The sequence below is a fragment of the Emydura macquarii genome, unplaced genomic scaffold (genome assembly GCF_026122565.2).
Source record: "Emydura macquarii macquarii isolate MOO-44397 ecotype Brisbane River unplaced genomic scaffold, CSIRO-AGI_Emac_v2 contig_1348, whole genome shotgun sequence".
NCBI classification, from domain to species: Eukaryota; Metazoa; Chordata; order Testudines; family Chelidae; genus Emydura; species Emydura macquarii.
Window position 1 is genome coordinate 5,477,274 of NW_027131485.1, and position 14,418 is coordinate 5,491,691.

At 41.3% G+C, this 14,418-nt stretch overlaps 2 protein-coding genes across 2 annotated transcripts in view; both read right to left on the bottom strand.

The window, feature by feature from the left end:
- The window catches only part of OTOA (otoancorin), a 48,809-nt gene extending 43,395 nt beyond the window's left edge, over window positions 1–5,414 (bottom strand). The window contains exons 1-6 of the mRNA XM_067550957.1: window positions 5,333–5,414; window positions 4,951–4,979; window positions 4,826–4,856; window positions 4,706–4,733; window positions 4,062–4,149; window positions 1,852–1,983 (exon numbers count right to left, since the gene is read on the bottom strand). Of these exons, the coding sequence (XP_067407058.1) occupies window positions 1,852–1,983; window positions 4,062–4,149; window positions 4,706–4,733; window positions 4,826–4,856; window positions 4,951–4,979; window positions 5,333–5,414 (390 nt within the window). The remainder of the gene's footprint in view (window positions 1–1,851; window positions 1,984–4,061; window positions 4,150–4,705; window positions 4,734–4,825; window positions 4,857–4,950; window positions 4,980–5,332) is intronic.
- Window positions 5,415–13,297: 7,883 nt separating this feature from the next.
- The window catches only part of METTL9 (methyltransferase 9, His-X-His N1(pi)-histidine), a 39,831-nt gene continuing 38,710 nt past the window's right edge, over window positions 13,298–14,418 (bottom strand). The window contains exon 5 of the mRNA XM_067550958.1: window positions 13,298–14,024. Within this exon, the coding sequence (XP_067407059.1) occupies window positions 13,819–14,024 (206 nt within the window). The 3' untranslated portion in view covers window positions 13,298–13,818. The remainder of the gene's footprint in view (window positions 14,025–14,418) is intronic.

The following is a 14,418-nucleotide window of genomic DNA, read 5'->3' on the forward strand; positions in this document are numbered from 1 at the left end:
CTGTCCTCCATATAATTGCTTGGTGCAGTGGTTTTCAAACTTTTTTCATTTGCGGACCACTAAAATATTTCGACTGGATGTATGGACGGACCCCTTTGAAAAATTTTAGACAGTCTGCGAACCCCCAGGGAGGGCCAAGCATAATTTTTCGGGCCCAGTACAAACTCGTAACACGGGTCCCCTCCCACACACATACCACTATCCCTCATATAATCTCATAAACCATGAAAAAAAGTTTGAATTCTGAAATTACTATTATATATTTTACATTTCTGAAAAATGCCCCTCTTTACTATTTTTGTTTAACATAACACCCAGCCTGAGAGTCCTACAAGTTTGCTGACTATTTTGCAACTTTTTGGTCATTATAATGGTGATACTACTTGACTATCTTCAAGCATTAAATTGGAGTCATAGGATGCATGTTCTGGCAGCTTTTCTTTTGTCATCAATTGCCAGTGCCACAGACAGTTTCTATAGTGAAATCATTTTCATCTTGATTTTGTTTATCGGCTTCCCTAGTTAGTATATTGCCTGATGTAGGAAGGCCTTGTCTGATTTGAAAAACTGGAGGATTGATTGGTGTCCTTTAGCTTCTTTTAGTTCCCTTTCTTTTATCTTCTTATGTTTCTGGCTGCCTGATTTGTATTTATAGACATCACCAGACATGGCAATATGAGATGTGTGTGTGTGACTGTGAGTGAATTAGACACTTACTCACATATATTTTGGGCCTGCTAATCCTACCAGAAGAAGAAGCAGCAGCACTAGTTCCCACTGTTTTATGGTGCTTTGCTTTGATCTTCCCACCAGCTCTCTCTCCCTCCTGCCTGTGCGCAAGGAACTCTGGGACTGGTAGTTCTTGATCTTGATATGCTAGACCATGTCACAGAGAGGAGCACAAATCTCTCTGCATAGGCGTGCGTACGGGGTGTGCCCGGGCACACCCTAATGCAGGGGTTTCAAACATACCACCCTTTCGTATCCGGCCTGCGAACCAAGCTGATGCTGGAGGGTAGTGCTGCCACAGATAGAGTGGAGGGCGCGCAATTTCTCGGTGGACGGCAAGACACAGCGAGCTGCCGCTGAAAAAGAAGGAGCTGCAAGATTTTGCGGTGGACGGACTCTACTGCCAAAATACTCTTCCTCGTGGCATTTCTCGGCCGAGACTCGGACGCGGCAAGAATTCTGCCGGCAGGAAATTCAAATGTGGCCCGTCGGTGGAATTGAGTTTGACACCCCTAATGAAAATTCCCTGGGAACACACGCCTGTGTCCCTCTGTCTCTCAGTCTCAAACTACAAGTCCTAGTTTAACTGCACAAACACACACTCTATTTTAGAGACGGTCCTAGGCTGGGCCAGGAGGCCCAGCAACTCACTGTTCAGAATGTTGCTTGAGACTGCTCTAACACTGCTTCTCCTTGGCTCCAGCAAATCTCACAAGATCTGGACAATAGATACAGGGAAATAAGTTTCTATAAATATCCTCAGGCGTGATCTACAATTTAGCCTCAATTTTGTCCTCATGGTAATGGGGGTTGCAGCCTAGACTGGGCCCCCCAGGGCCTCCAGGCCCCAGTAAAGTGTACCCTTTCCCCCCATGTGGGGACTCTGTCCCCAGGGTATGCAGACTACAGGATGAAAACCACTGATTTAGTGCGCTGTTTGCATATTCCCATACCCAGTCAACAGGGGATGCAAGACACCAGACCCAGGTATCTAATCCAAGTCTGCTGTGTCGCAGCGTAAAACATTCATGAAAACCCACGCAGTCTGGCCTTCTTTCTATTTATATTTAAGCATAAAAAGGCAGCTCTTACTTTTCACACAATGCGTGCAAAGTAACTTACCAAACGGTCCTTTTTGCTCCGGAAAAGATATTTCACTGCAGTTTGAAATTGCTGATGACTAATCTGTCGAAAATCTGACAGTAGCTGTTTGGGCTGGTATAAAAGGTTCTCCAGGTAGTTTTTTATAGACATCTGCAGCACAAGGTGGGAATAATAAATACACACACACACACCCTTAATCTTTTACTCCAGGAAAATCTCTGTTTAAACAGATATAAAGACTTAGTCTAATAGTTCATGCCCCAGGCTGGAAGGGTAGGAACTCCCGAGTTCTAATCCTGGCTCCAAAAATGACTCCCTCTGTGACACTGAGTAAGTCATTTTTTTATCTATGCCACAGTTTCTCCATTTGTAAAAAAATGGAAATAATAATACTTATCTACTTTACAGTGGGCTGTGGTGATTAATCCTTTAAATCACTTGGAAGATGAAGAATACTGAGCATTATTTATAATAATAATGCAAAGCTGAAAGAAACATGCAATTGGATGGAAGTGAAAGTATGTGCCAGCTCATTAGTTGATAAACCACACCACACCCCACCGCCCGTGAACAAAGTCCTATATATTTTGGAACTCAGAGAAAACAGATATTAACAGAAACCACTATGAGTGTGATTAACACTGGCATCTCATCTTTACTCTTTCCTGGACTGCAGTAAGAATTAATACTAGACTGAATTCCAACAAGACTGTTTCAAAACTAGTTTGAAGTTCAGGTAGTAATTTTTGTTGTTGTCTTTGCTAAGGGTGCAAAAGAATCTGCACTGCAAACAAAACACATTTTATCATGCTTACAGACTGCAAATACCTTCTGCTCCATGAAGCCTACAGCTGACTACACTGCTTGAAAGTGTTAATGAAACAAACTAATCAGTGTAAGTGGATTTTAAAGTAATTAGAAGCAGACGGGGGAAGCCTTCCTTATAAATAGAGAAATATGAGTGACATGGTTATCTGCCTTTTAAATTGCACAATCTTTTCAGTTGCTAATGATATATTATAACTGAATATTACTTATGCCACTTTTCCTGTACCTGCTACTGGAATACAGCTGGCTTTGTGTGAAATATAAATCCTTAAAACACTGTATCCTTCATACCCAATAGGTACAAACTGCTTTACAGTTAGCCAGTTGATTCACTGATAATTCCTAGGATAGATTCCTAAATATTAAGCTACCAATATCAGAAGCTGAAGGCCTAGCTACAGGTAAAATTTTAACCAGAATTTCAGCTGGTGCAAATCTACATAGCTCTACTGACATCAGTTCAGGATCTGTCCCTTTACTCTGACTGCTCTCTACACCCTCTACCTTTTGCATTAAATCCTTCTTCTAACTTTTATTTCTACTTAAAACCAATAACCCTTATGTCTGTGACTATTCACTATCATCAAAGACCACTTTAAACTTCTCTCACAGCACTCTGTGAAGGTTCCAAAAACCAAAATTAAGAACATAACCTTAATGAAAATCCCTATAGATTTGGAAGAGTTATGATAGGGAAATAGAGTCGTGGGACTAGATTCATATGCTTCTGAATGAATGGCCAAAGGCTTTTTGAGAAGGTTAAAAACTCAGATTGGACATTAGATGTTTTTGTTATTCTGGGGGCCAAATTCAGATCTGATGTAAAGGATTCCGCTTTACTGATGCCAGTGGCATTGCTCCAAATCTGAACTTGGCCCACCATCACTTGTAATGACTGTGGATAACGAATGGTGTATACTTCCCAGACTACTTACGCTGGTCACAGGAAGAGTTTTTACAAAACAGAGTTCAATGAAGTCTTGAAAGGAGAAGAGTCTTGTAGGAAACTCTAATGTCTCACATTGCTTCTGAAGCAATGCAAAGTATAGCTATATCCAGAGTATGAGTAGGGAAATCTTCTGTTTTATGGAAAAACATGGTGTGGCAGAGTTACCGGGCTAGCAGTTACCATACCAAACACCACATGCAAACGTTTGACTCCAGAAGAAGAGCAAAAGGGCCCTTATCTATATTATTTGTGTCTTAGTCCTTTGCAAACTTCTGAAGGCCATAAAGCAAAGTACTCTATCCTCAATTTAATACTGACCTGCAGTATTACACAGACTTATTGGCCAACTCTATAATTTAACTACACGACTTAGACTACAGATACTAGTTTTCTTAAGGTTTCCCCCCTCTCTCTTTAATAAGAAAGTTTTGGCACTTAAAAGGGTACTAACCTGTAGGCTGCTAATAGTAAATATAATATTCTGAGCATGGAAATATTCCATGATTTTTTTAGGCATATCTGTTGTCCATACATTAGTGCTACAGTGGAAAACAAAAGCAAAATATAGGTAAAATAATAAACTACTTTTGCTTACAAGAAAAAATAAATATGACAAACAAGCACTATTACTAATATGACAGTGATGCAAGGATTTACTTAATCTTTTTGCCAAAACAGATTTACATCTAAACTCATAATTACAGTGAAAAAAATGAGCAAAGTTAACTATCAAAAAGCTTTTGAAATAATATAGCATGTATTTATGTCCAGCCTTGTTCTGTGTATATTTCTATTTTGGCATGAGAAATGGCTTTATACGTGTTAAGAGAAATTAACAATTTTCATTGTAGTTCTGAATCATAACAACAAGATGCACCAATTCACTATACACTGGTTTGGTGGTTTAGAATTCTGTACACAGAGCTTGTACTAATGCAGGTTATAGAGCTAATAGTGTATATATACTGTACATAATAGGTTAATGTTAGTAAACACTAAATATATATCCTTTGATTGCCCTTTTAATCCATCATGTTCTATTCTCGTGCATACACATATACTATCTACAGTACAGTACAGTTTGTCATACATTACCCCTGAAACTGGAGTATATCAAGGAAAGCTAAACAAGAAAATCAAACAAAAACAATTAAAATATTGCATGGTATTTGAAAATGTTTTCAAAACACAGGTAGGGACAGTTTTACACATTACCATTCAGATATTTTCCAGCTATTACTTCCTCCTAAAGAGTATAAACAACAATTACATGTAATAACACAAACATTTTTAGATTATATTACAGAATTTTTTAAGACAGATAAAATAAAAATACTAACCGCAGCTTTTTGTAATAATGGAGGCAAACCTGTAAGAGATTATCCCATTACTAAAATTTAATTCAACAGCCTTAAAAAAAAGTCTAAACATAAAATAAATGCATCATAAATAAGTGAATTTAAAGAAAAGCAGCTTTTATCAAATGTACCTATAGCAGAAGTATAGTGCTAATAAAAGTTTTTTGTTTTTTTTGGGGGGGGGAGGGGGGAGTTTCCTCAAGCAAAGGTAATTGCTTTTAAACAAAACTTTTATTTACAATGTTAGCCAAATTCTCTGTGAAACTGATCACATATTTCTTAATTGTAGGGAATCTAGTTTACTACACATAGAATGTTTTGTGTATTGAAAAAGCTTTCCCCCAAACAAGATTTCTAATCTTACCTTTATCAGATTTCTGACCACTTGCAGTCTCTGCATGATTCATTAATATCAATAAGAAACATATCTTCAGATTTTTGAACATTTCTTCTACTGTGTATTAAAGTCAGAAGATATTTGGATTACAAAAGAAAAATAAAAAGACAATGTCAAAAGACAATATTTATCCTAAAGTTTCACAGCTATAAATTAGAGATAGATCTGAGATGTAAAATTGAGATTGAGATCAGAATTTCTCTGAGATACAGGAGTGTTTGGATAGAGGATTTTAGTTTAGACTTCTCTCCAGTATAATAATAAATAAAATAAGACTTAATAATACGACACCCCTCCTAAAAACTTGATATGTGCACAGTCATTCTTACATCCCTTGTATTAGGCAGTTCCTTTAATTTTACTCTCTGTGGTACAGTATACTTGCTAAACAATATTCCAGATAAAGGATGAACCCAGTTTAGTAAAAAGGAAATATACATGTTTCTTTGAAATTGTGTAATGTTTTTATTTATTCTTTTTAAAACTATGGCAAAGTAAAGAGAGGCATATTGATGTAATTAGGCTCCCAAACAAACACGAGAATGTATCAGTCCTATAACACTTCCCTAGAACAATATGAGAAATAAAAATGTGTAAAAAAGCCCACGCCTGTTGTTAGCACTAGAAAGATGGACTGTCCTGATGATTACTCCAATATCCCTTCAGGACCTTCGGTACTCACACAATCCCCCAGTATGGAAGCCCCCCACAGCACTTGCCGATCCCATCCCAGTGAGACATGCTGCAGGCAGGGCAGGGCATGGTTCCTCACACCGTTGGTGCTGTCAGTCTCCTAGCAGGAGGGTTAGCTTGCACCACATGACTAGGTGGCTATCTTAGCTAACACAGTGCTCTGCTTGATAGGTAAGTTAGGTAACAAGCTTCTGGAAATCGTGTCCAGTTGCAAACAGAAACATGCAACTTCACTTTCACTTAAACTGATTTTGAGTCTTTGGATGATACTTGATGATTTGTATTGCCACAGTGCCTATGAGCTCTAGGCATGGACCAGAACCTCTGGTGGGGAGGATGGAAACCCATCGCTGAGTAGAATGTACAAGCTTTGCTATGCTTACGCTATCCCTAATGCATGGGGATCTATGCCACAAAGACTACTGAAAGACTAAGTAGCTCAGGGCCAGGAAATGGAATATATAGTCTTTTACTGCTACAATATTGGTTCCTAATGCAGCCAAGACTGATAGCAACCCCAAAATCATCCTACATGAAATTGGTTTTCTGGTCTTAGTCCAGTTCCCAGTGGACATGCATCCACCTTGTAAGAATTAGGGCCTTTGTCAGCAATCTCAACCCCAAGACCAAGGACTGAAAGGGAATAGTGAGTGAACTATCCTCTGCCTACACAGGTAGTCCCTGCGGATCAAGGTAGAAACATATTCACTGAGCAGTGTGGGGAAGCCTTCACTGCTGCAGCCCATGTGGTACCTGTTCTCTGGAAGATCAGAGGATTTTCTTCTCCAGGACTCTTAGTCTGACACCTAGCACAAGCACCAATGTGACCTTCCCAACAGCTAAAAGAAAAGAATACATGAAAAACACAACCCTGTTTGAGATGTTAAATGGTGCCCTCTCCTATAGACTGAAACTTAAAATAAAGATCTATTTATTATTTTAAAAGCAGGGGTGTGCCCAGAAATTCAACTGTGATCCCTTTTGGAGGGGCACATTTTGTGCCTCTCCCTGCCCCACTCAGCAGGAGCTCACTCTTCCCTCCCCTGGCCCTGGCAGGAGCTTGCTCTCCTTCCCCTCCGACGGCCCCACCAGGAGCTCAGTCTCTTGCCCCCATCCCCTGTGGCTGGAGTTCTGTGCCCCCTAATGATGATTGGGGGGGACACACCATACCCTTTCTTGCCCCTCTTGTGTCTCCCTTCTGTTCAAAAATAATAATACAGATGACCAAGCACACTGGACCATCTGGCACCTAGCTTTGTCAGAGATCATTGTGTGACTTTGGCCCCTTATTTCTGGGTAGTGCTATAGGGTGACATTTTATCTGCATGCAGGTTCTATCATGCTGTGCATTCTTATTATAACAGAATTTGAATTAATTGTCTTTTCTTCTTTGTTAAATTCACTTTTGCAAATGGTATTGATTCTGAAATTAGATTTGTATCTCTTTACTAAATTGCATTCATTTATATTACCATTTCTTTACATAGTGTGTATGTGCAAAGCTTTAAGATAATCTCTTCACCATAACAAATTTCCAATTGCCTTCTACAAATGCCTCCATTTAAGAATTCTAACACTGATTATAAAATTAACAGTGAACCAAACTCTTGGATGATGAAAGATTTTAAACACTTGCTTTTGAGAAGCCACAGCCTCAGTAGTCCTGTTCATCTTGCACAGACCTTTTTCTCTGTGCACTTTCCTTTTAGCTATTTCATTTGGAGTTCTATGGGACATCTGTCTCATTCAAACATATCCAGTTTCCCAGACAATGAACTTTCTTGTGTTAGTTTCTGCATTTGCCCAGTTAATTTTGCAGCAAGGTTTGGAATTACACTGCACAGTTTAACAAATCACTCCACTATCACTCTCAATCCTGATTTAGTCATTCAAATTAACTTGATCTTATGTGTGTATGATTTTGTTTTAATTAAAGCCTGTTAAATAAACCTATAAGGTGATGAAGTGTTTAGAAAGCTGGTGTTTTATCCTGACCAACCAACTGAAATGGACAACTAACAGTTTAATGAGAAAACATTGCCATTAAATCACCTTATTTAATGACACTTTGCCTGTTCTGCTAAACACTGAAACTGTCAAACAAAAATCAGGCAGAAGAGTTCATCTTAAATTGTAGGCAGGGTTTTTGCTTTTTTGTTTTTAATTTATTTGGTGGCTATGTCATTCTCCCCTCAAGGAACAAGGTGCAGAGGACACTGCAGACTGAGTTTTGTATTCAGACCTATAAAGTTTCCTTTTCCTGATTTTGTTACAGGGAAATGCCACAGTCCTTATTTCCCTTTTTAATTCCAAAGGGCAGTGTTTAGAAATCCCTGACTTTTTATCACTTGTATTATTTGACTCAAACAGTGCCCTACCTGCAGCCTGCTTGCTGGTCTTAATCACTGTTACCTCAGATAGCTATTCTCAATACCCACAAGGAAACACAATGATAACACCTCTCATCCAAATCATCCAAACCGTTCGGCAACCTTTGCCAACTATTACCAGCTCCTCTATAGAGGGATCACTGCACGACTCTGCTGGGAACACAGGGGCATTTAAACAGGGCACAGCAACACCACCCTACAGGGAAGGGATGAAACTGAGGAAAGGAACACCTTACCTGACTGATCTTACAGAGGGCCACTATTATTGAGGGGGGCAGAATACAGCCACCCCTCTGCAATGTTGCCAGAACACCAGCAGGCACGGAACCAGCCCGGAGACAGGTGCCTCAACTCTGGGCATGTTTCCATGGGCCAAGATTCCCCCCTAGCCCGTGTCGCTACTAACCTTTCCCCACCTCCCGCCCCCCACCCCAAGGGAGAACCTCGGCGGCGCTGGGCGGACTTCGCCTGCCGAGGAACAACGAGCAATCGCAGCTGGGGCTCCAGGGCCAGCTCCCGCGGACCGCCCGCCCGCCCGCCCCCCTCGGGCAGCGCAGGGGCACCTAGGAAAGGAGGCTGGGGAGGGGGCGCAGGGAGGGGAAGCGGGACTGGGCGAGGGGCGGAACGGAGGGGCGAGGGAATTGGCGTGGCTGGGTGCCTCGGACGGGACCCCCCGGCACTGCAGCCGCCCCCGTGGAGAGCCGGGGCCGCCGGCCCCTTTACCTGCCTCTGGACGCCCCCCGAGCAGGGCAGGGGCTCGCCCAGGGAGGGGTCCCTGCCCGCCGGCAGCCCGGGCGCAGGGAGGACGGAGGGAGGCAGGGGGCGCTGCCCGGCTCTCAGGGCCGTCCCTCGGAGCGGCTGAGCTGGGGCTACTCAGCGGCGGCGGGCGGCCGGGCTGCCTGGTGCCCCGGCAGCAGCAGCGCCACTCCCTGGCCTGGGATGCGAAGCGCCCCCCAGCGCACCCGCGACGGCGGCGGCGGGGCCGGCCTTTGTCACCGTCCGACGACTCCGGGGAGAACCAAGCTGGCGGCGGCGCGGCGGGTCTCGGCGAGCTGGGGGCGGGACGGCGGCGGGGGGGCAGCCCAGCGGCGGCTCAGCCCGGCGGAGCGCGCGGGTGCCCCCAGCCGCTGAGAAGAGACGGGAGCCCAGGAGCGCGAGCAGGTTGGGACGGAGTAAAGGGTCCCAGACTAGTAAAAGACCTTCACCTTCACCCCAGCTCTCACTGAAGAAAAGGGCACTTGAGTAGATTTACTGCCCGGACTAGTATGTTCACAGACCGCACGACGAAGGTACCGTGGTTTAGCCATTTACTGCCTGCATTGTTAAGGTGAAAGAGTGTACATAACCCCCCCCCCCACACACACACACACACAAATGGACACAGACCTAGCTAAAGGAATAATTATAAGATGAATGTATCATTTTAAAAGTAGAGGCACATTTTTATTTGAACCATTGCTGTCCTATTTGTGACCTTTACACCTTGCTTTGGTTTAAATTATGTAGCATTTGGAGCTACTTGAATACAATACATAATACTTTGCTAAAGGGCCTTCAGAACCTCAGACGAAAGGTGCTAAATGAAGGCCCCCATCCTGCCAAGATTTACACACCATATACTTTACATGCTGAGAGTAGTCCCCCTGGCACCAATGGGAACACTCACACTGTATAAAATTGAGCACGTGTAAATCTTGGCAGGATTGGGGCCAAAGTGCAGAGCATTGTGTGAAAGCATTGGCCCTTAGTGCATAATAAACTTTTTCCATTCACAGCTTTTTTGTTCTCACACATTTTCATTTGCTCTTAAAACCATTCAGTAAAAACCCTTATTTGAACACTGAAACAAGTAGAGTGGTAGACATGAATGATAATCTATTTATATAGTGCCTTTTGTCCAAAGGGATCCCAAAGCAATTTAGAAGCAGAGTACATAGCTGATATCTCAGTTTAAGTTTACTACACATTAAGGGCTACATTTTCACATCATTTATTCAATATACATAAAAAAGCTTGCTAGTTTTAATTTTACTTAATATTCACATCCCAAAATGTACATAACCCCCTTTCTTCCCCAGAACTGACTTTACTTTTCTGCCAAAATTTAAACAGCAGCTGCTATAGTGAGAATTACTAAGACTTCATTACTGTTAGGAACATTTAGTATTCCATGGAAATTAATTGCCAGTAAGGTTGTATAATGAAATACTTCCAAGGCAGGAAGTACAAAAGTTAAGGTAATAAACAATTACATAAAGATTTAAAAGTGGGCTGAAATGTCCAGAAACTGCTTCTGATCCCCAATTACCAACTGAGATTGTTGGTAATAAAAACAAAATAAAACCCTAGAAATATCTTAGTATTTCTTTTACTTACCTGCCAATACTCCAGTTCTGAGCTCTGTGTTCTCTCACAAGAGTTAGACACACCACTTGCACTCCAAGCAGCACAAGGCATGCAGCTGCTGTCTCCCTATTTGGTGCTGGTGATGCTGCTAACTGCTGCAACGAAATACAAAATCCTAAATGCCAGAACCTGGCTCAGTCGATGGCTAGCCTTTTTGTTCAACTTTTATTTTAGTCAAGAATTGTGCCCCCAAGTTAGTGAGGTGGGACATTTAATTGCCTTATTTGAGAAGTCAAATTTTTCACCAATGCTGCTCTCAAATCAGGTGTTCAAGAATTAGGATGACTATAGTTCTAGAACAGAATTTGAATCAATGACTTAGGAGGTGAAAGGCTGCTGCCTCTCATTATCAAGCCTCCTAGCTGTGCAATCCTCCACTAGCTCTTTTCATAGCACACAACATACTTTAAACTGCAATTTTTCTAATTTGAAAAAACAAAAAACTCTGTTCAACAGCTAGCATTTCAACAAAGCTTGGATTATCCTCTTGGGAGGCATTCTAATGTGGCATTTCTGTTCTCTACCTAGCAATGAAAGCATAGCTTTGAAAAATAGGCAGATCTGGATTATTATATTCCAGGGCAGCTAACAATCAGAGCCAGGAGAAGTCCCATGTCATTTAGAAATGGAAGTTTCCCTCTAATACAGTTACACATTTTAGGGTTATTGTATTAAGTTTATTAAAATTAGCATTTAGGTAGCACTGCGCAGCCCAGAACTCTGTATATAGAAATCTTCCTATGTCAACCAGATTCCAGATGACTGGGAATATTAATAAACAAGTACGTTAGTCCATATCCAAACTATTCTTTCCCACTTAAATAATGTATCAGGGCAACACAACCCAGTTTCAGCAAATAGGGGCTTTCAGATAAGAGGTTTGGATAAATAAGGTTCTGCCCTAGGTGAGATGTTGCCCTGTGCAGTTAATGTGATCTGTGGCCACCAAGTACCAGTCTCTAGGGCCAGATTTTAAAAGTATTTAGGCACCTAAAGATGCTGATAGGTAATGTGGGAGTTACATGCCAAAATTCTGCATCTTTAGTCACCTAAATATCTTTTAAAAATCTGGTCCTAAATCAATTAAAACAGCTTTGTTTTTATTACAGTTTTCCCCAAATAGGCAGGGTGTGAAACCTAACATGAGGTGGCAGAAGTTCAGTGAGTCAGTTCTAATGACTTGGAACTTCTAAATCCTAAAGTAACTAAACTGATTTATAAAGAAAGAGCTAATGTAAAAATCAACCGAACTATAGAATTCCAAAATACAGTGCTTGAGAACAAAGAGGAAGCTGGCAGAATAGGCACCTTCACACTATGGCCTGCACTAGACCCAATAGTAACACAGGACAAGACTGTGCCCAGTCCCTGCCTGGATGCAAGTAGCTTTCTCTATTGTCTGCAGTGTTGGTGTTCAGGTCAGTGTCAGCCTTTGCATTCTTAAGCTGAGATTTTGTGGGCTACCTGGAAAATGTAGACACCCAATTTTCATTAATGAAAATCCCCAGGCGGCACTGAAAAATCCCACGAAGTGGAAAGACTTTATATGGCTGGAGTCACTATTGGCACTATGTTCTCTGTTGGGGATAGGGAGAAGAGCCATGATCCCACACTGGTCAGCAAAGGAGGCCAGCGACAGTAGGTACAACAACTTTTCCAGGAGTGGCACAGCAGCTACGTCCCTCCAGTGCTCCTTAAACTCCAGGAAACGTGGCTACAGCAGGTCCAGTGCTTTCCAGAGCTCTTACCAAGGTGGCTGGATTTCTGCACCTCCCTCATCAAAAAGCTATGTCTATATGCCACAATCCAGTTAAGAGACTTTTCCACTTTATGTAGCCAGCACATCATATACCACTACTGAGAAGAGTTTCTCTGTAAAGGAAAGGCTACAGTTGATCCCTTCGGGGGCAGATTAAATTAAAACTTAAGTGAAACTCCCATTTCACTTAAACTAAATGCTTTGGTCAAGCAGATAGAAACTCCAAACAGACACCGTAACAATGTGGCACGGAAGGTATTTATCCTAGCACTTGTGTGTGTGTATGGAGGTGGTGATGGAGGATCTCAAGTGAAAATTTCTACCTTAGTTCTTTGAGTTGGAATCCTTTGGAGACAATTTGTTCAACCTGTGGAAGTCTGTCATGTATCAACTTGACCCTATCCATCAGTTTAAGGAACAGCTTTCATAAATCCTGACTAACCCTCCTTAGTTGGAAATTGATGTGTGCAAAAGCAAGGAGGATTTATGAGATTGAGAGGAACATAGAAGAATCCCTCCAAAAGTGATTTTTTAATTTGATTACATTAGTCTTCAACACAACAGTTAAATCCTGTTAAATGAACTCAATTGTACTGCTACAAGGTTCTCTTATCTATACAAGGAGCATTTTGTGCAGACAAGTATGACTATGTTTACATAAATGAACAAAAATGAATGCAAAGGTCATCTCAAAAAAAGTTTATTAGCATGATTAAAAAGATGTGCTGAAGAATGACAGTCAGAGATAAAAACTTCTTAACATGGAAGAATATCCGTTCCAACTCTTTATATTCAACAATGTTCTGAACTGAATGGACAGCTTTATTGCCAGTTTTCACTTGATTTCTTTAAGAACAATCCATACTGGGTATTGGTTCACGTATCATCACAACTATTGCTTTTGTCTGGTTTTGATCCCTACTGCAGTTAAGTATAAAAAATATCTTCCATTAATGTTGGTTTGCAGACTGCTCTGTTAAGAGTTGGTAAAAATTCTCAACTGAAGAGTCTGTTTTTAAAAAAACTGTCCTTTTTAAAGATACTACAAAGAAATACATTAGTATTTTGGCCTTTAAAATTCTTACATGATATTTATTTAGAATGGCAATCCCAAAATTCCCTCCCATTAAGTAATCATAAATCAGACACCTCTTTCAGAGGCTGCTTCTTGGGTTTGATTCTGGAGACTTCTACTTCATATACGCTTACACCGGCTTGAGGACGAAGACAGCATCATCTAATACATAGTAGTCATTATACATATCACCTTCACATAAGTATGGCAGTCTGGTGAAAGCCTCTATGGCAAAACCAGCTTTCCTGAAAACTTCTGGCAGGCTATTCACCTGTTCTTCCCAAGTCTGCCCCTTGATTTCCAAAACTTCTGAGGGTTTTTCCCACTTGCCACCTACTGAGAAAACAAAACAATTATATTTAAATTAGAAAGAGATCCTTTTCAGTGTATGGCAGTCTCTTAAAGAAAGCATGCTATGCAGTTTATATTCCATTCCAGAGTTTATGCTCCACCCCAACACATGGTGGGGTAAAGCATTTGTATAAGTCTATCGGAAGACCATAATGTTCAGAGGTCTTGCTAGAGTATAGAGAGGGCTGCCCCATAAATATTTTGTTAAATCCTCCTCTAATAGTTTTAAATTCAAGCCACTTGGCCAAAGAACTATTTGGCTCAGAATAGTAAGATCACTGAGTGAAACTGAGATATGGCAGATGTAGCTTGAGAAACTAACTAAAACCTTGGCCACCATTAAAATGCGTTCCAGTATTTTTCTATCATACTCCCTTGG